The 19,210-nt window shown below is 44.5% G+C and overlaps 1 protein-coding gene across 1 annotated transcript in view; it reads left to right on the top strand.

Moving 5' to 3' along the window:
• TTC21A (tetratricopeptide repeat domain 21A) overlaps nucleotides 1-19,210 on the top strand; it is a 406,154-nt gene that overhangs the window by 319,774 nt on the left and 67,170 nt on the right. The window contains exons 20-21 of the mRNA XM_029588390.1: nucleotides 10,092-10,280; nucleotides 17,427-17,537. Of these exons, the coding sequence (XP_029444250.1) occupies nucleotides 10,092-10,280; nucleotides 17,427-17,537 (300 nt within the window). The remainder of the gene's footprint in view (nucleotides 1-10,091; nucleotides 10,281-17,426; nucleotides 17,538-19,210) is intronic.

The following is a 19,210-nucleotide window of genomic DNA, read 5'->3' as shown; positions in this document are numbered from 1 at the left end:
TGCTTGCTTGTAAGCACAAAAGAGGCAGACTCTCTGGGCACTTGACTGCACAGAACCACCCAATAGTCAGGATCAGTCTGTTTAAACTACCCACTGCCCACTGTCACGGTGCCTGGCAGTGCACTAATGTGTGTGAAGTGCACACAGACGCTGCTTGCTTGTAAGCACAAAAGAGGCAGACTCCCTGGGCAATTGACTGCACAGACCCAGCCAATAGTTAGGATCAGTCTGTTAAAGCTACCCACTGCCCACTGTCACGGTGCCTGGCAGTGCACTAATGTGTGTGGCGTGCCCACAGAAGCTGCTTGCTTGTAAGCACAAAAGAGGCAGACTCCCTGGGCACTTGACTGCACAGACCCAGCCTGTTAAACTGCCCAGTGAAGCCCAGTGCACTAAGAGACTAAGTAATTGGAATTTTAAAAAGCAGGAATTTTTGTCACTCCAGAAAAATGGATGAAATTGAAAATAATATATCTCTCCAAGCCAGCCCAACACCCTAAATGGTGGTCAGTGCTAGCTGACCTATCACAGCTTTTCTTCTCAGTAAGAGATGACCAAAATAAACAGCTTGAAAGAAACAGGACTAGTAGTAGCTGTAGCTGACCCTGGCACTGCAGCAAACCAAAGAATAATTTTCTTTCCTTTACTAGTAGCCTATCTCTCTTAGTTCAGCCTCCTCCCTCTTCCACCCAGCAGCCCACCTCCCCACAGCATCACTGAAAATAAGTGCGTGGCTCCTCATGCTGATGTTTTTATACTGCTGGCTCATCAGTGAAATCGACAGAGAGCACTGAATGACAGCGCTATTGGCTGCATTCAGTGCAGCTCAGGCAATGTCAGCGTGGATACGCTGCATTCCGGTATCCATGCCGACCTGTCCGACCCCTTCCTGTGAGTCACTGTGACTCACAGGAAAGGGTCAGACAGGTCGGCATGGTTACCGCAGGGGGGGCTGCCATTTTGTGCAAATCGTAGATAGTAAGTAGCTAATGGGGGCGAAGAAAAGCGAGCGCCGCTGGGCGCACCGAATTAAACAGAAAATCCGTTAAATACTTGGGGAGTCGCGATGCGTTTCGCCTCCCCACGTATTTAACAGATAGGACAAAATACGTCGCGGATCGCCAATACGTCGAAATGCAGTGGAGGCTTGAGGTGAAGCAAGCCTTTCAGAAAATTTGTTACGAGGGGTTGTACCAAAATAGGAACGTCCCCGACACCTTTATGGAAGGCAGCTACCACATTGAAATGCATTCTGATGGAGGAAGTTTTTAGCCCTGATTCTGACAAATGCCAGAGATAGTCTAGAAACTTTGTGGTGGAACAGGTAAAGGGATCAAGGGACTGAGAAGAACACCATGACTTAAACCTGTTCCATTTGTAAAGATTTTCTCGTGGAAGGCTTCCGTGAAGCAATCAGGACACGGGAAACTGGCTCCGAAAGGTTGAGAGGCTGCAGGATTAACCTTTCAACATCTAGGCAGTCAGGGATAAGGCCTGAAGATTGGGGTGGTGAAGGCACCTGTTGTTCTGCGTGATCAGAAGCGGGTCCTTCCCCAGGGGAATGTGCCTGCGAATGGAGAGGTCCTGAAGAATTGGAAACCACACTTGACGTGGCCAGTGAGGTGCGATCAGGATCATGCTTCCCTTGTCCTGACATAGCTTCACGAGAGTCTTCAAGAGAAGTGGAAGTGGAGGGAATGCATAGAGACCGGTGGCCCATGAGAGGGAGAACACATCTCTTGGCTGTGAGTGTTGGCTGCGAGTGAGGGAGTAAGAGTTTTCTACTTTGCAGTTATGAGGTGACACAAAGAGGTCTATGTGAGGCTAACCCCAACGGTGGAATATCAAGTCCACTACTGTGAGGTTGAGAGACCACTCGTGTGGTCGAAAGGTGGACTCAGCTTGTCTGCCAACACATTGCCCACTCCCAGCAAGTAGGTGGCCCTGAGGTACATCGAGTGGGAGAGGGCTTCCAACCATATCTGCGCAGCCTCCTGACACAGGAGGCGGTAGCTTGTTCCTCCTTGTTTGTTGATGTACCACATGGCCACTTGGTTGTCCATTTGAATCAGGATGACCTGGTAGGAGAGGCGATCCTGAAATACTCTGAGAGCATATCTGATTGCTCGTAGCTCCAGGAAATTGATCTGGTGTTTGACTTCCTGTGGAGACCAAGACCATTGAGTTTGTAAATTGGCAATGTGTGTTCCCCAACTGATGTTGGAGGCATCTGTTGTAAGGATTATTTGAGGGTCTGGAGCTTGAAAAGGCAGACCTTGAAGGAGATTGGCCTGATTCCTCCACCAAGCTAGAGATAGACGAAGTGGGTTGGTTATGTGGACAACAGCTGATAGTGGTTAAGATGACTGAATCCACTGTGACCTTAGAGTCCACTGTAGGATCCTCATGGCGAGACGAGCCATGGGAGTGACTTGTACTGAGGACGCCATGTGTCCTAGCAAGACCAGAAGGTGACATGCGGTGAAGCGCTGTCGAGACTGCAGCTGATGGGCGAGAGAGGAGATGATAAGAGCTCATTCTCGAGGAAGAAATGCCTTTGCCTTGAGGGTGTCCAAATCTGCTCCTATGAACAACAGGGTTTGCGATGGGACCAAGTTGGATTTTGGATAATTGATGAGAAACCCCAGAGAGATCAGGGTGTGCAAGGTGAAATGTAGGGACGTCAAAACAGCTTGCTGTGTTGGAGCCCTGATCAACCAATCGTCGAGATAGGGGTAGACTTGGACACCTTGAGTTCTGAGGAACCCTGCTGCTACTACTACGAGGAACTTGGTGAAGACTCGTGGACAGAGGCTAGGCCGAATGGTAGTACTCGATATTGGTAATGCTTTGAGCCTACGAGAAATCGCAGAAATCTCCGATGAGATGGAGTTATTGCAATATGTATGTAAGCTAGAGATGTGAATCGTGTCCTCGATCGTCTTAACGATCGATTTCGGCTGGGAGGGGGAGGGAATCGTATCGTCGCCGTTTGGGTGTTTAGAGTATCGTTAAAATCATTAAAATCGTGAACCGGCACCCTAAAACCCACCCCCGACCCTTTAAATTAAATCCCCCACCCTCCCCAAATGCCTTAAATTACCTGGGGGTCCAGCGGCACACTAAAACCCCCTAAAACCCACCCCCGGCACACTAAAACCCACCCCGACCCTTTAAATTAAATCCCCCACCCCAAATGCCTTAAATTACCTGGGGGTCCGTAGCGGCGGTCCGTAGCTTAAATTACCCCCGGGTCCGTAGCTAAATCGGGGAAAGCTAAATCGGGGAAAGGGAGGTCATTCAGCGAGGGTTCCGGACCCCCGCTGAATGACCTCCTGCAGTCGATCTCCTGCCGGCGCCATTTTCCGTACGGAAACGATTCGCGGCAGGAGATCGCTCCAGGGCCCCCGCTGGACCCCCAGGAACTTTTGGCCAGCTTGGGGGGGCCTCCTGACCCCCACAAGACTTGCCAAAAGTCCAGCGGGGGTCCGGAACGACCTCCTGCGTCGAATCGTATTGGTCTATGGCCGCCGCCATTTTGTGGCAGCCATTTTGCAAAATGGCGCCGGCTGAAGACACCACGATTTAGTGTGCCGGATTTCCTGCTCTCCCCCTTCCCCCGATTTAGCTACGGACCCGGGGGTAATTTAAGCTACGAACTGCCGCTACGGACCCCCAGGTAATTTAAGGCATTTGGGGTGGGGGATTTAATTTAAAGGGTCGGGGTGGGTTTTAGGGGGTTTTAGTGTGCCGCTGGACCCCCAGGTAATTTAAGGCATTTGGGGGGGGGGTTCGGGAGGGTGGGGGAGTTAATTTAAAGGGTCGGGGGTGGGTTTTAGGGGGTTTTAGTGTGCCGGTTTTCCTGCCCTCCCCCTTCCCCCGATTTACGATTTTTTGACGATAAATCGGGGGAATTGGTATTGTATCGTGGCCCTAACGATTTTTGACGATTTAAAATATATCGGACGATATTTTAAATCGTCAAAAAACGATTCACATCCCTAATGTAAGTGTCCTGGAGGTCTAGAGAGCAGAGCCAGTCTCCCCTTTGTAGAAGGGGGAGGAGGGAACCCAAGGTCACCATCTTGAACTTTTCTCTTTGGAGGAACTTGTTTAAGGCCCGAAGATCTAGTATTGGGCATATGCCACCTGACTTTTTGGGGATTAGGAAATACCGAGAGTAGAATCCGAGGCTCTGTTGGGATTAGGGCTCTGGTTCTATTGCTCTGGACTGGAGGAGGAGGGAAATCTCCTGTTCCAGGCGCGGTGAATGGTCTGATGTTCTCCACGTCATTCGAGGTGGGGAGTCCGGTGGAATGGCAAGAAAGTTGATATGATAACCTTGAGTTATTATGGTGAGCACCCACTGGTCTGTGGTGACTGAGTGCCAGATGTGGCTGAAGTGGCACAATCGGCTTCCCACTAGTCCATGGTTTAGTGGAGTCTGAATGCTGCTCTCTAGGAAAAAGTCAAAAACCAGATGCTGGACCTGGTTGAGGAGTTGTTTGTGGCTTTTGCCTGCGAGGTTATCTGGACTGGCCTGTGGGATAGGAGTTTGGCTTTCCAGGCTGCTGGAAAACCACGTCATGGGAAGAGAAACTCCATTGCCATTTCTAACTGGTTTTTTCCTTAAACCTACTCTTAGCGTAAAGAAAATGTTTTGCTCCGACCGCAGCAAGTTTAGCAAACAAACAGATTTCCTGTCTATAGCTAACAGGAAGTCTGCAAGGAACATATCTAGGGTACAGCTTTGCAGCACCAGCTTAGTTTATGACCTACTTGCATTTATGTGGTTTTTCACACCTAGATAGCTCACCAGCTAGTGACCTCCCCCCTCCCTGCCTGAAGATTGACCGCTTGCACCTCTTTGCACCCACGTAGTAAAAGGTCAGCATAAACATTTATGTGGAAATATTGTAGCAGTAAATATGTGACGTATGTATCCGATGCAATGATATGTAATCATTTTACAATAAAAAGGGGGCTTCCCAAAAAGCCGGGAGCACGCTTCACCCTGAAGACCGTCTGAGGTGTTTTCATTGCTACACTGGCCTTTCTGATAAGGCTTAGTAGAGCGACCTTTGGATGGAAGAGGATAAGATTTCCTTTGGCGGTAAAAGGATTTCTTGGGCTCCTTTCTGAATGTTTGCTTAGCAGGATATTCAGAAGGTAGCAAGGAGAGTTGGCGAAGAGTCTCATGGTGATCCTTGAGTTGCGCCACTGTCTTTTGTATTTGCTCACCAAGAAGATTATCTCCAGTGCAAATCAGTTAGTCTATCTTGGACCTCAGGCCGTAGGTCGGACGACTTTAGCCAGGCCCATCGCCTTGCAGAAATGTTGCTGAGACCCTGGAAGCAGTGTCAAAAACATCATAGGCAGATCCTCTCTCATGCTTGCCCACTTCTAAACCCTTTTGGCTTGGCTCTTCAGGCTTTCTTTTGGGCTGACTCAACAACCACTGAATGGTGGTCCAATTGGGACTTTTGGAAACCAGGAGTTGACTGGACTAGGTATGTAGTGTCAGCTTTCCGACTGACTGGTACCACAGAATCAGGATGTTCCCAATTCCTTTTGAGAAGATCCAGGAGGATGTCATGGATGGGAATAGATGTTAGTTCTTTAGGAGCATCTAAAAATTGAAGAAGCTCCATCATCTGATGTCTATCATCTTGTTCTATCTGTTCTATCTTGTTCTATCTGAAGTTGAAAAGGAACCACTTCAGCCATTTCCTTCACAAAATTAATGACGTACAAGTCCTCTGGCAGAGAACGCTTCCTGCTTTCAGCATTCAGTGGTTGTTGAGTCAGCCCAAAAGAAAGCCTGAAGAGCCAAGCCAAAAGGGTTTAGAAGCGGGCAAGCATGAGATGGCAAGTGATCAGTATCCTGGGATGAATCGTCAGTCCAGGTATCGTAGGGATCATGTCCAGCAGCCCCAGGGTCCTTGGAGGGACGAAAAATTGGTATACCTGAAGTTCTTGGGCGAGGCACCGAAGGCATCGATGGTGTCACCGGTGGCACCAATGGTGGCACCAAGGGCATCGATGGATGGGATGATGGCACCGATGGAAACAAAGATGCAATCGGTGAAACCGATGATCTAGGCATCGAAAGCACTCCCGATGGCGGAAGGAACGGTGTTTCTCCTTCGTCTGCCGATGAAAGAGGAATCGGAGAGGAAGGTACCGGGTCCATTGGAGTCATCGGATCCCTCGGAGGAAAAGCAGCGATCAGCACTTCCATTCTCATGAGTAATGGTGCTAGCGCTATTGGAATGGGATCGGCTACCGGTTCAGGCATCGGTACCGGTATCGGCGTCGATGGAACCATGAAGCCTTGCATCGCTTTGCTGATGGCCTTCTGAATCATCTGATCCAGTTCCTCCGGAAACCTGGAGCATGGAGCCTCGACGCCAGAGGAGGAGGAGGCGGAGGCATAGCCGGAGGGACCACCGTTGGAGGTAGAATCGCGGCTCCTATCACCGGTCCCAGTGAAGGTTGCCTCAGTGACCCTGAACCAGATAAGGACAGTGCCTTTTCTGGACGGGCTTTCTTCGATGGCGGTTCAGACAATGACGACGTTGAGGCCTTGCCTGCGTCGACAGTCTGAGACCTGCGATGTCGATGCCGATGCTTTTCTCGACGGTCACCTCTGTCCTTTTCATGAGGGGGAACAGAGGGTGTCGATGGCCGTGGAGTCGTTGATGCTGGTCAGATGCAGTGGAGGCTTGAGGTAAATAAGTAAATAAATAAAAAATAATAAAAAAACTAACTTGCTACACAGTACAACTTCATCCTGTTTCCTGCACTGCAGGGAGTATCACCAGGTAGAAAATGGTTAAATATCTGAAGAATCATAACAATTCAATAAAAACAAAAGCCAAAAATAATTGGAGTTGTTCATGAAGATAAGGAGATCCACACTGCACAATGTACATCATCACTAGGGTTTTATGGAATTGTAGATTAACAGTACTATCCCTATATGTAATTTCTCTTTCTGTGTAAGTCAAAATATTTGCTGCCTTATTTAGAGTTTGCCATTGCATTAACATTCACAGTGTAGCTATGTTTAAGAAAGATTTGGACAAGTTCCTTGAGGAGAATCTCATAAACTGTTATTAACCAAGTAGACTTAGGGAATATCACTGCAAGATAGCAGCATGGATTCTTGCCAAGAACTTATGACTGTTGGAAATGGAATATTGAGCTTGATGGACCCTCGGACTAAACAAGTATTGCAATTCTTATGTTATGTTATGATGTATAATTGTGTTAAAGCTTATTGGTAACATGGTTCCAACCTATTCAACCTAAAATTTAAGCTTTTCTCAATCTCTTAGTTTTGTATCCTCTGAGGTTGGTAATCAAAAGCTTTTGTGCATGTAACTTTGAATTTATATGCAAAAAGCTGAGGTAGTGATGTGCACAAAAACTGAAGTTCAAATATTTTCCCTGATCCAAAAACTTTGTGCATGCAAATTTTTGTGCACATAAAATGTATCCAGACAAAAAGGAACTCAGTGGAGGCATTACGGGTTGGGGCGTAACTTTATCTGGTATGCATGCATATTATGCGCTATCCAGGTAAAGTTACACATGTATGTCTGGTCAGAAAAATAGCAGTCCTGACTTTACCAGGATAGTTATCCACATAATTATCAGAGTATATGTAGTGGGAGACTTTTGGGTGTAAGTCCCACTGAGTATCTGGTCAAGTTACATGTGTAGAGATCCTACCAGATTTCTACCAAAAGGATTATTCCATTGTTATGGGGGAAATAGAAAAGTAGTTAATATGGGTTTGTAGCTCCCCCATGTAGGAGCCTAGAATGGTGTGCTCTTAGAGCATATAAACCCCTGCCACCATTTTAAAGCATAGACTTTTGAGTTGGCCCTTCCAGGAACAGCATGTCCATGGCTATTCCCAGTTTTGCTTATTTTTGAGGAGAAAAGCCACTGGGGTCTCTTGGATTGATACCTGGGTTCAGAAAAGAGACAGAGAGCTTTCATCTTTTGAAGAACTATGTCTGAAACCTTGCAGACCATGTCTGGAAACCTGGTAACTATTGTGTTTTCTGAGATAGGAGTTTTTTCCACCCTCCTCATCTCATATTTTTAACATACCTGAGTACTCAACCAGAGGTTCAGTGTATGCCAATTACAGGAGTGGTGTCTCTCAGTCCAAGATTATGGGTTGACTGTAAGAAGTCCTGAAGGAGGAATGAATTATCATTCATTCTTGGAGGAAGGAGCAGAAGGGAGATAGAAAGAGACTTCATGGAACCATCCTTAGTTTCACTATCATCTCAAGGAGATAAGAAGAGAAGAGGAGTAAACAAGGTAGCTATCAGGTATCAACAAAGCAGGATGAAAGAGAGGAAAAGAGAAGAACTACAGGGAGGTAGGAGAAATTGGAACTTTCTCTATGAACTATGACCATATTGACTAAAAGGATTATGTTTTATCAATGGGGAGGGAGATTACAAACTGCTCTAAAACTGATTGGAGAGGAATTGGAATTATTAATTGAAATAATCAAAATAAATTGATTAAAAGAAGAAAGATCACAAGTTTATTGAAGGATTAAATTTATAACAACATATTTTAAAACATCAAAAGCTGTAAAGAACATTTTTCAACAATTACACAATTTATCTGTAAAAGTTAAGTTGGAAACCACAACTTACTGCTATAGTTTACAACTGAACACTCATTAGAATTGTATATAATGAACTTTAAATTGGGATGTGCATATGGCCTTGAAGATCATTCTTTCCCCTGTTTAAGAAATCCTGGATTGTCAGACAAAATTAACATCATAGGTAGACTTGCACTTAAAAGACTGAGCTGTGGTCCTGAGACTTTATCCAGGAATATTAGCCCAGGGGTTAAGCATGTATAGCTTTCTCCAGATAAATTTGCCACTCACTGCATCCACTGCATCTAAGCATACAGCAAGATTGTTTTCAATATGAATTCCTGTCATTTAAGAGTGTTATTAATATTATTAATCATAGTAGATCCAGCAGTAAGCTCCTAGAGAGTTCATGTAACCAGGAGGAGGTAAGCAGGGCAGTTCTTCTGGTGCCCAGAGAGGTCCCTGAGAAATTAGTATTTTTGACTGTTTTGGGTGCCCACATATTTGGTTTGCCCCAGGACCAAAAATTGCTCTCAGTGGCCATTTTTTTTAAAATCTAAAATAAATCCTTCAAAAAATTATGCTTTTTACCACTTTTAAGGTCCAATTAAAAAAAAAAATCAGACCTTCAGTCCAAGTGTTGGAACACATCTAAAACTGTGCAGATCATATCCCACCCTTTGGTTCACTGGACCCTGAACCCAGAAATCAGCCCATCTCAGTAAAAATAGAAATGACTTGGATTTATATAGTATTTCTCATGCAGCTGGATTTCCAGTACACTTTTCAGGATATTCACAGTGAGGCTGATAGAGAACTGGCAAGTGGATAATTTTCTGGATAAAGTTATATGTGCAATTATCTGGAAATTCAGTGGGACTTACCCAGATACGTTTGCTGTTGAATATACCTGGATAAAGTTATGTACATAAGTTTGCTTCTTTAACTTTAGGACAGCTACTTTTCCAAATAGACTGACATGCATAGCTTTAACTGGACAGCGCTTGATATGTACCACTTCTTTTTGTCTAGATAAATTCTGCGTACACAACTTATTGTGTGCACAAAATCTATCCACTCGATGGGGGAAATGTTCAAATCTTGGCTTTTATTTTAACTCCTAAAATTATCTGGACAAAACCTTTGAATATTGATCTCAATAAATATATATGAGGTATATTTGCATTTTGTATATATGCAAACATAAATCATGCGTATGCATTGTGGATATCCTGAAACCAGATCTGTTAGGTAAAGCTCCAGGTTTGGGCTGAGAAGCTCTGATCTATATAACAGCTTTCATAATGGAAAGGGGAGAAGAAACAATGATGATATCAATTAGAGTTTGGTAAAGTAATGTGCAGGGATATAAAGTGACTTCTTTAACTTCATACCAATAGTACTTAGTAGTTTTTTTGCCTTTAGATTAACACTCTTTTGGTTATTTCTTCAGGCTTTTGACATTCAGTCCAGAATTCTAAAGCGTGTCCCAATGGAACAGCCTGAAATTGCAACTTCTCAAAACAAGCTGGTTTCATTGATCTGTACCCTACTTGCTGAGCAATATTTAGACCAAAAGGATTTTGACAAAGCTCTCAAATATTACAAGGAAGCCCTGGTTTATTCTGAGACAGACAGTCAGGTGAGCACTCTTCCCTTTTCAAAGAATTATGCAGTACTTGCATGTGTAGTAACTATTTTCTACCTGGACTGCTTGCCCAAAATTATGTTTCTATTTTTGAAGCATTAGTTATGTGTAGCATGGATTTGAATAACGCTATTATATCAGGGGATTTCAATTTATTTGCTGCCAACTATGCTGATTTTTAAATGGCTATGGCTGCCTTAGGATGTGAGCAGCTGGTGCAAAGAGCAACACATGACGGTAGCCATACACTTGACTTGATTGTTTTAGCTCAAGATATTTTGCAAGATAGAACCTATGATCTGTCCAATGCTAAGTTATCTTGGTCTGATCATTATTGTTTGACTCTATTGACATCTGTATCTGCATGTTTTATGCACATAATAACACAGAAGCATTTATTTTATAAAGAATGCACATATTCCACTTCTGAAAATATTTGTATGCATATTTTTAATCACTAGTTTACCCAGACCCTCCAGCACTTAATCTTGACCTACCATCACATAACTCAGACATCACACCCAAAAACTGCAGACAAAAGACAAGTGCAAATTCATTTCCATGACTTAATTAGGAGGTGTTCATAAGAACATAAGAAATTGCCATGCTGGGTCAGACCAAGGGTCCATCAAGCCCAGCATCCTGTTTCCAACAGAGGCCAAACCAGGCCATAAGAACCTGGCAATTACCCAAACACTAAAAAGATCCCATGACACTGATGCAATTAATATCAGTGGGTATTCCCTAAGTAAACTTGATTAATAGCAGTTAATGGACTTCTCCTACAAGAACTTATCCAAACTAGGGATGTGAATCGTGTCCTCGATCGTCTTAACGATCGATTTCGGCTGGGAGGGGGAGGGAATCGTATTGTTGCCGTTTGGGGGGGTAAAATATCGTGAAAAATCGTGAAAAATCGTGAAAAATCAAAAAAACGTAAAATCGCAAAACCGGCACATTAAAACCCCCTAAAACCCACCCCCGACCCTTTAAATTAAATCCCCCACCCTCCCGAACCCCCCCCAAATGACTTAAATAACCTGCGGGTCCAGCGGCAGTCCGGAACGGCAGCGGTCCGGAACGGGCTCCTGCTACTGAATCTTGTTGTCTTCAGCCGGCGCCATTTTCCAAAATGGCGCCGAAAAATGGCGGCAGCCATAGACGAACACGATTGGACGGCAGGAGGTCCTTCCGGACCCCCGCTGGACTTTTGGCAAGTCTTGTGGGGGTCAGGAGGCCCCCCCAAGCTGGCCAAAAGTTCCTGGAGGTCCAGCGGGGGTCAGGGAGCGATTTCCCGCCGCAAATCGTTTTCGTACGGAAAATGGCGCCGGCAGGAGATCGACTGCAGGAGGTCGTTCAGCGAGGCGCCGGAACCCTCGCTGAACGACCTCCTGCAGTCGATCTCCTGCCGGCGCCATTTTCCGTACGAAAACGATTCGCGGCTGGAAATCGCTCCCTGACCCCCGCTGGACCTCCAGGAACTTTTGGCCAGCTTGGGGGGGGCCTCCTGACCCCCACAAGACTTGCCAAAAGTCCAGCGGGGGTCCGGAAGGACCTCCTGCCGTCCAATCGTGTTCGTCTATGGCCGCCGCCATTTTTCGGCACCATTTTGGAAAATGACGCCGGCTGAAGACAACAAGATTCAGTAGCAGGAGCCCGTTCCGGACCGCTGCCGTTCCGGACCGCCGCTGGACCCGCAGGTTATTTAAGTCATTGGGGGGGGGGGGGGTCGGGAGGGTGGGGGATTTAATTTAAAGGGTCGGGGGGGGGTTTTAGGGGGTTTTAGTGTGCCGGCTCACGATTCTAACGATTTATAACGATAAATCGTTAGAATCTCTATTGTATTGTGTTCCATAACGGTTTAAGACGATATTAAAATTATCGGACGATAATTTTAATCGTCCTAAAACGATTCACATCCCTAATCCAAACCTTTTTTGAACCCAGATACACTGACTGAACTAACCACATCCGCTGGCAACAAATTCCAGAGCTTAATTGTGCGTTGAGTGAAAAAGAATTTTCTCCGAATAGTCTTAAATGTGCTCCTTGCTAACTTCATGGAATGCCCCCTAGTCCTTCTATTATTCGAAAGTGTAAATAGCCGATTCACATCTACTCGTTCAAGACCTCTCATGACCTTAAAGACCTCTATCATATCCCCCCTCAGCCATCTCTTCTCCAAGCTGAACAGCCCTAACCTCTTCAGTCTTTCCTCATAGGGGAGCTGTTCCATCCCCTTTATCATTTTGGTTGCTCTTCTCTGTACCGTCTCCATCGCAACTATATATTTTTTGAGATGCGACCAGAACTGAACACAGTATTCCAGGTGCGGTCTCACCATGGAGCGATATAGAGGCATTATGATATTTTCCGTTTTATTAACCATTTCCTTCCTAATAATTACTAACATTCTGTTTGCTTTTTTGACTGCTGCAGCACACTGAGCCGACGATTTTAAAGTATTATCCACTATGATGCCTAGATCTTTTTCCTGGGTGGTAGCTCCTAATATGGAACCTAACATCGTGCAACTACAGCAAGGGTTATTTTTCCCTGTATGCATCACCTTGCACTTGTCCACATTAAATTTCATCTGCCATTTGGATGCCCAATCTTCCAGTCTTGCAAGGTCCTCCTGTAATGTATCACAATCCGCTTGTGATTTAACTACTCTGAATAATTTTGTATCATCCGCAAATTTGATAACCTCACTCATCGTATTCCTTTCCAGATCATTTATAAATATATTGTAAAGCACCGGTCAAGTACAGATCCCTGAGGCACTCCACTGTTTACCCTTTTCCACTGAGAAAATTGACCATTTAATCCTACTCTCTGTTTCCTGTCTTTTAACCAGTTTATAATCCGCAAAAGGACACCTCCTCCTATCCCATGACTTTTTAGTTTTCTTAGAAGCCTCTCATGAGGGACTTTATCAAATGCCTTCTGAAAATCAGTAATGTACACTTACAAAATATCACTTTATGCATTTACTTCCAAACCCCACCTCTCAACACCCCTGTTTTTGCTATTAACGTTTACATGTAACACCTCAAGTACATGCATACTCACAATGTTACCAAAATATCATATATGTGTATACATGCTACTTACACATGTATAAGCTGATTTTATGTGCAGAAACCTTTTGAAAATCAGCCCCTAAGCATTTTTCTATTATTGAGTTGCTTTATTTATTTATTTATATTCCGCTTTTTGCACTTTTTTCAGTGCTTCAAAGTATATGCATTTGCTTGAGGCATGGCTCATGAATTTTTAGTGCTGTGTTGGTAGCCAATCCAAGGTCAACCTCATTTCAAGAGATATGCAAGTTCACAACTTGGAGTTCAGCCCACACAGTCACATCCCTTTACTGTTTAGACAGCTCCCTAAGCAACCTGTTTGTCAGAATTTCTTTCAGGCCGATTCTGTAAAGTGCGCTTGGATGTGCACACTGTTCTATACTCGTTTGGCCATGTGTTTCCGATGGGCATCTATAACCCCTTATACTGTAAAGGGTTTAATGCCTTGAAAATGTGTAGCCAAACCCCCTGAAAACTAATAACGCTCATCACATGCAAATGCATGTTGATGAGGCAGTCAGTCACCTCGATTCAAAAAGTAAAATGTGCAGCCAATCCGCAGGAATTAATTTATGAGCAACCCGGAAACGTGTACAGAAAAGATGAAAATACTGCTTTTCTGTACGCTCTCCAACTTAATATCCTAGCGATATTAAGTCGGAGGAATCAAAAATGTAAAAAAAAAAAAGTAAAATTTTTTTTAAAAATGTGCCGGCCGGTCAGGATAGAAAAACGGACGCTCAGTTTTACCGGCATCCGTTTCCTAACTGATCACTGTCAGCAGGTTTGGAAAACCGATGCTTCTATAACTGAGCATCAGTTTTCTTAACCCACTGACAGAGCACCTCTCCTGGGCCAAGGAGGCACTAGGGGGTGCGTAATCATCCCTAGCATCTCCTTTTAGCGTGACCTTTCATTTACCTATAGGATCACGTGCCCAAGAGAGGTGGCTGGGAACACATTGGGAGACTGAGCACTCAACACGGAGTGCCCGTTCTCCCGCGATTGTTTCTGTATCGGCCTGTTTGTGGGTTAGAGCAATACTCCAGCCCCCCCCCCCTCCCCCCGGGCCCATTTTTATTATTTCAAGTTGGCCTTTAAATGTTTTATTTTTAAAAAGGGATTTCTAACCTCCCAGAAAGAGTTTAACAGCCCTGTTGGCATGTTATTCTTGTGTTTACCTCCATTTTATTTGAGCACAGTCCTTAGCTAGGGATTCCCAGTTGTGCTCAGAAAAAGCAAAAGTACTTACCTGTAAAATGTGTTCTCTGAGGACAGAGGTTTAACAGTCACATAAGTCCATCTTCCTTCCCTTCTGGAGGTGTGTTCATTAGCTTAATGATGAACTGAGGTACACTTCCATTGTATGGCTGAGTGAGAGCTACTGCACATACCCAGAAGATCTGAAGAAGTTCCTGGAAAGCTCAAGAAGAAAATATCTAGTTCAGTGCTATTAGGGTGACATCACTCACTTGTGTAACTAGTGAACTGCTGTCTGTAGAGAACACCTATTATAGGTAAGCAACTTCAATTTTCCTATGTAAAAATTCTCCTTGAAAATTGTACATGTAAATACACTGAAAAGGGACAGAGTTGGGCGGGCAACATAAAGTATGCATTAGGATTTTATTATTATCCTATTTAATTTGCACCTACAAAGTCCTCAGGTATACAAGGACCCATGCTACTCGTGCATCCCTGAATTTTCAAAGAGAAACTCAACAGGGAGTTTCCTTTTGAAAATTCATCTGCATACACTGCAGGGAGTTTAAAACTGGGCTGACCCTATTGCATGCAGGGGCAGGCCCTCCAATTTCCTTCCAAAATTGAAGAAAGGGGTAGAAAACTGTATCTTCTGGCCCAGCACTGATGTCTCTGTTGAATGGCCAACCATTGCTCCCAAGGAAATCGTGTCAGATGTTGGTGCATGGCAAAATGTGGAGCCTGGGGTGGATGCCACAGCTTGCTCTCCCCCTGCTAAGTGCAATCCTGGTTTGAAAACTAAAGCAGAAGTACTGTAGGATGTATAAAGAATATTACTGTAAATGAACACTCATCACTTACCATGTAATGCTGTAATTTGGGAAATAACATCTGTTTTAAAAATAGCCATTCTTTGTTTTAATTTTAATGTAGTATTTTGACAATGGGAGCTTGGCTTTACATGTTGCTGCAAGCTTGAAACTCCAACACTGGCATCACTTCTGCTCTATAAATGGAACTACATTTCTGCAGTGCCATCAGAAGCCCGTTCTTAATTGTGCAATACTATTGGGATCAATTACAAATACTGGGTTAAAAAATATAAAAAATGGAGATCTAGTTTTAAAACAGATTTTGCTGCCAAAATGACAGCCTCTTATATTAAGTTACTGTAAAGTTCATTTGTAGTAACAAATCTGGTTTAGTTATTCTTTAGATCAGTGGTTCTCAATAGGTGTGTCGGGACACACTAGTGTGCACAAGATCCCGGAAGTTGTGTCACAAAGCCAGTCGAAGACTAATCTTTCCTCATCAGTATGGGCAGGGGTTTCCTAACTTCTCCTTTATTGGGTATGACCAGTGGAAGGGTGTTCCCTCTTCCTTCACCAAGATCAGAGCGAGATACCACCAACTCCTGTTCAAATGCATCCAGCAGGACACCAACTTTATCTTCCCCTGCCTAGCCTGGTAGTGAGGTTGCTGATGCTCTCTTCTCCCCATGGGGCCTGGATGTGAAAGCAGGAGCATAAGGAGAGAGGTGTGTGCAATATAAATCTACTACTGACTTCTGCAATGCTGCCTCCTCATCTTCTTCCTCTCTTCAGTGCTTCTTGCCCTCATCTGTTGCTGGTAAAGAGCAGGGAGACTTTGGATTGAACTGAAGGCTTTTCTGCTGACTGGGAGCCAGGAAAAGGGGGAAATGTGCAGGGCAGGAAGGGGTGGAAAGATAGGGAGGAAGGGGTGAGGGAGAGGAGGTTGGGGTTGCTGGGTAGGGGGAGGTGGAGGTGGAGGTGGAGATGAGAGGGGATGGGGCTCCTGGGCAGGGATGAAAGATGGAAGTGGAGGGAGAGATAAAGATGTGGGGAGCTGCTATGTTGGGGGAGAGCAGAGGTTGAGGGATGCTGCAGAAAGGGTTGGGAAAGAGGTGGTCAGATGTATGCTGGATAGGGAAGGGCAGGGAGAGTTGAGCGGGGGAGGGAGCATGGGGAAGAGGATGCGGGGGTGGGGGATGTCAGAAATGTTGGACAGGGATATGACGATATGAGTAGTTGGGAGAAGTGAGGGGTGATGGATGCATGGAGGAGAGTGACTGGGTATTCATTTCTTCTCTCTTTGAACTTTGCTTAGTGTAGGAGGAAGTATATTTCTGTTTCTAGCTCTCCAGTTTTGCACTTTCATTCCAGGTTTTGTTTCCACATTTGTAATTTGTGGTCTTTTATTCTATATTTGGTGAAGGCAGATCTATCTGTGTTTTGTGTGTATGTGACTGAGATGAGGTACTTTACTAGAGGTTTGTACCAGCCTTATTAGTTGTATTTTCTCAATATGATATTGCACTGGTGGTGAACTGCTGCCTTTTCATGGGTAGGGCTATTGCTGTTTTATTTCTTGGGAGTAAATATCGCTGAGGTATGGCAGGTTTGGTAGACGTGAACAGAGTGGGGGTTTTGTATTATTTTACAGTGCATCTAGTAGTAGAGGGAGTTTGTGATGCTGTTATTGAGATAACACCAGAATCAAAATATCTTTTTTATATGGTGAGTTGTACAGGGAAATGCCTTAGTTCTGCTCTGCGCCCATTGTTAGGAAGCAGAGCATATTTTTATATTTTCTCTCATGATAGTCATGTGATCGGTGTGTCATGCATGTGAGCATCATCTCTCAGGTGTGTCCTGATAGAAAAAAGGTTGAGAACCACTGCTTTAGATCATACAGTTTCATTCTTTTCTCTTACTTTTGAGAGTTAGAAAGATAATTATTTCCTGGACCAGGAGATAAGGTAGACATCAGCACTGATCACTGTTACTTTTCTCTGAATGAGTAGTCCTCATATTACTCTTTGCATTACCAGGTGAAACTGGAACTGTCACGCCTTTACTTAGCACAAGAAGATATGGAAGCTTGTGAGCATCAGTGTGCAATCCTTCTTCGAGACAACCAGTGCCAAGATGCTGCTGCTGTGGTAGGGCATTATTATGAGTTTATAAAATATACATGGAGTAATAGCCATCCAATTTCAAATTGCTGTAGAATAGAATTAGAACCTTAACCCTAATGCCATCTTTGAAGCACACAACCAAAATATCTTTTTTGGCTGCTGTGAAAAATAAAATGTGATAGCTATTTTGAATGGCTAAAAGAAGACTTTATTTTATTTATTTATTTATTCAAATACTTATATTCCAAGCCCTTCAATCAAACAGATTGCTTGGTGTGGATTCCAACAGTTCCAAATTAATACAATACAGTTTAACAATATACACAATCATAAACGTGGCCATTAACCAAATGCTTCTCTATACAACACCGACTTTAACTGCTTTCTAAAATCCTTTACATCAATCTGAAATCTAAGTTGATTGGGAAGAGAGTTCCACATAACCAATGTGATGTATGAGAAAGCTCTGTTCTTTGTCCTTTGTAAATGGAAGGCACCATTAACTGGTACCCTTAAGTGAACCTTAGTAATAGATCGTAAATTACATCCAGGTTTGTAGCATTCCAGCTTCTGCTGTAAAATACATTTCTTTCCTGATGTCAAAAGCTTATGTACAATAGTAATATACTTTAATTTAGATATCAACTTCACCAGCAGCCAATGTAGCTCCCTCAATACAGGTTGAGTATGATCTCTCCGACGCAAATCCATTAAAGCGCGCACGGATGCATGCTGGATCAATTGCAACACATGTAGCAATTTGTCTGGGGCAGCTAGACTATTGTAGTTCCACATAAAGGGAACTGCAATAGTCTAGCTGGCCCAGAACCAATGCCTGAAGAGCAGTTTTAAACATGACTCTTGGGAGGACATGCTTAAATGGTTTTATTTTTACTATATAGAAGGCCAATTGGGCCACGCAACGGACATGACTGCAAAGTGAGTTGAGAGTCTAATACCACACCCATATTCCTTACCTCAGTTAAAATAGACAGATTACTAGGGATGTGAATCGTTTTTTGACGATTTAAAATATCGTCCGATATATTTTAAATCGTCAAAAATCGTTAGGGCCACGATACAATACCAATTCCCCCGATTTATCGTTAAAAAATCGTAAATCGGGGGAAGGGGGAGGGCAGGAAAACCGGCACACTAAAACCCCCTAAAACCCACCCCCGACCCTTTAAATTAAATCCCCCACCCTCCCGAACCCCCCCCAAATGCTTTAAATTACCTGGGGATCCAGCGGTGGTCCAGAACGGCGGCGGTCCGGAACGGCCCCCTCAATTGAATCCTTTTGTCTTCAGCCGGCGCCATTTTGCAAAATGGCCGCCGCAAAATGGCGGCAGCCATAGACAAAAACGATTCGACGCAGGAGGTCGTTCCGGACCCCCGCTGGACTTTTGGCAAGTCTTGTGGGGGTCAGGAGGCCCCCCCAAGCTGGCCAAAAGTTTCTGGGAGTCCAGCGGGGTTCAGGAAGCGATTTCTTGCCGCGAATCGTTTTCCGTACGGAAAATGGCGCCGGCAGGAGATCGACTGCAGGAGGTCATTCAGCGGGGGTTCCAGACCGCCGCTGAATGACCTCCTGCAGTCGATCTCCTGCTGGCGCCATTTTCCGTACGGAAAACGATTCGCGGCAAGAAATCGCTTCCTGAACCCTGCTGGACTCCCAGAAACTTTTGGCCAGCTTGGGG

Source organism: Rhinatrema bivittatum, chromosome 2, assembly GCF_901001135.1.
Source record: "Rhinatrema bivittatum chromosome 2, aRhiBiv1.1, whole genome shotgun sequence".
NCBI lineage: Eukaryota > Metazoa > Chordata > Amphibia > Gymnophiona > Rhinatrematidae > Rhinatrema > Rhinatrema bivittatum.
The sequence above is the reverse complement of the archived record's forward strand: the minus strand, read 5'-3'. Positions and strand labels throughout refer to the sequence as shown.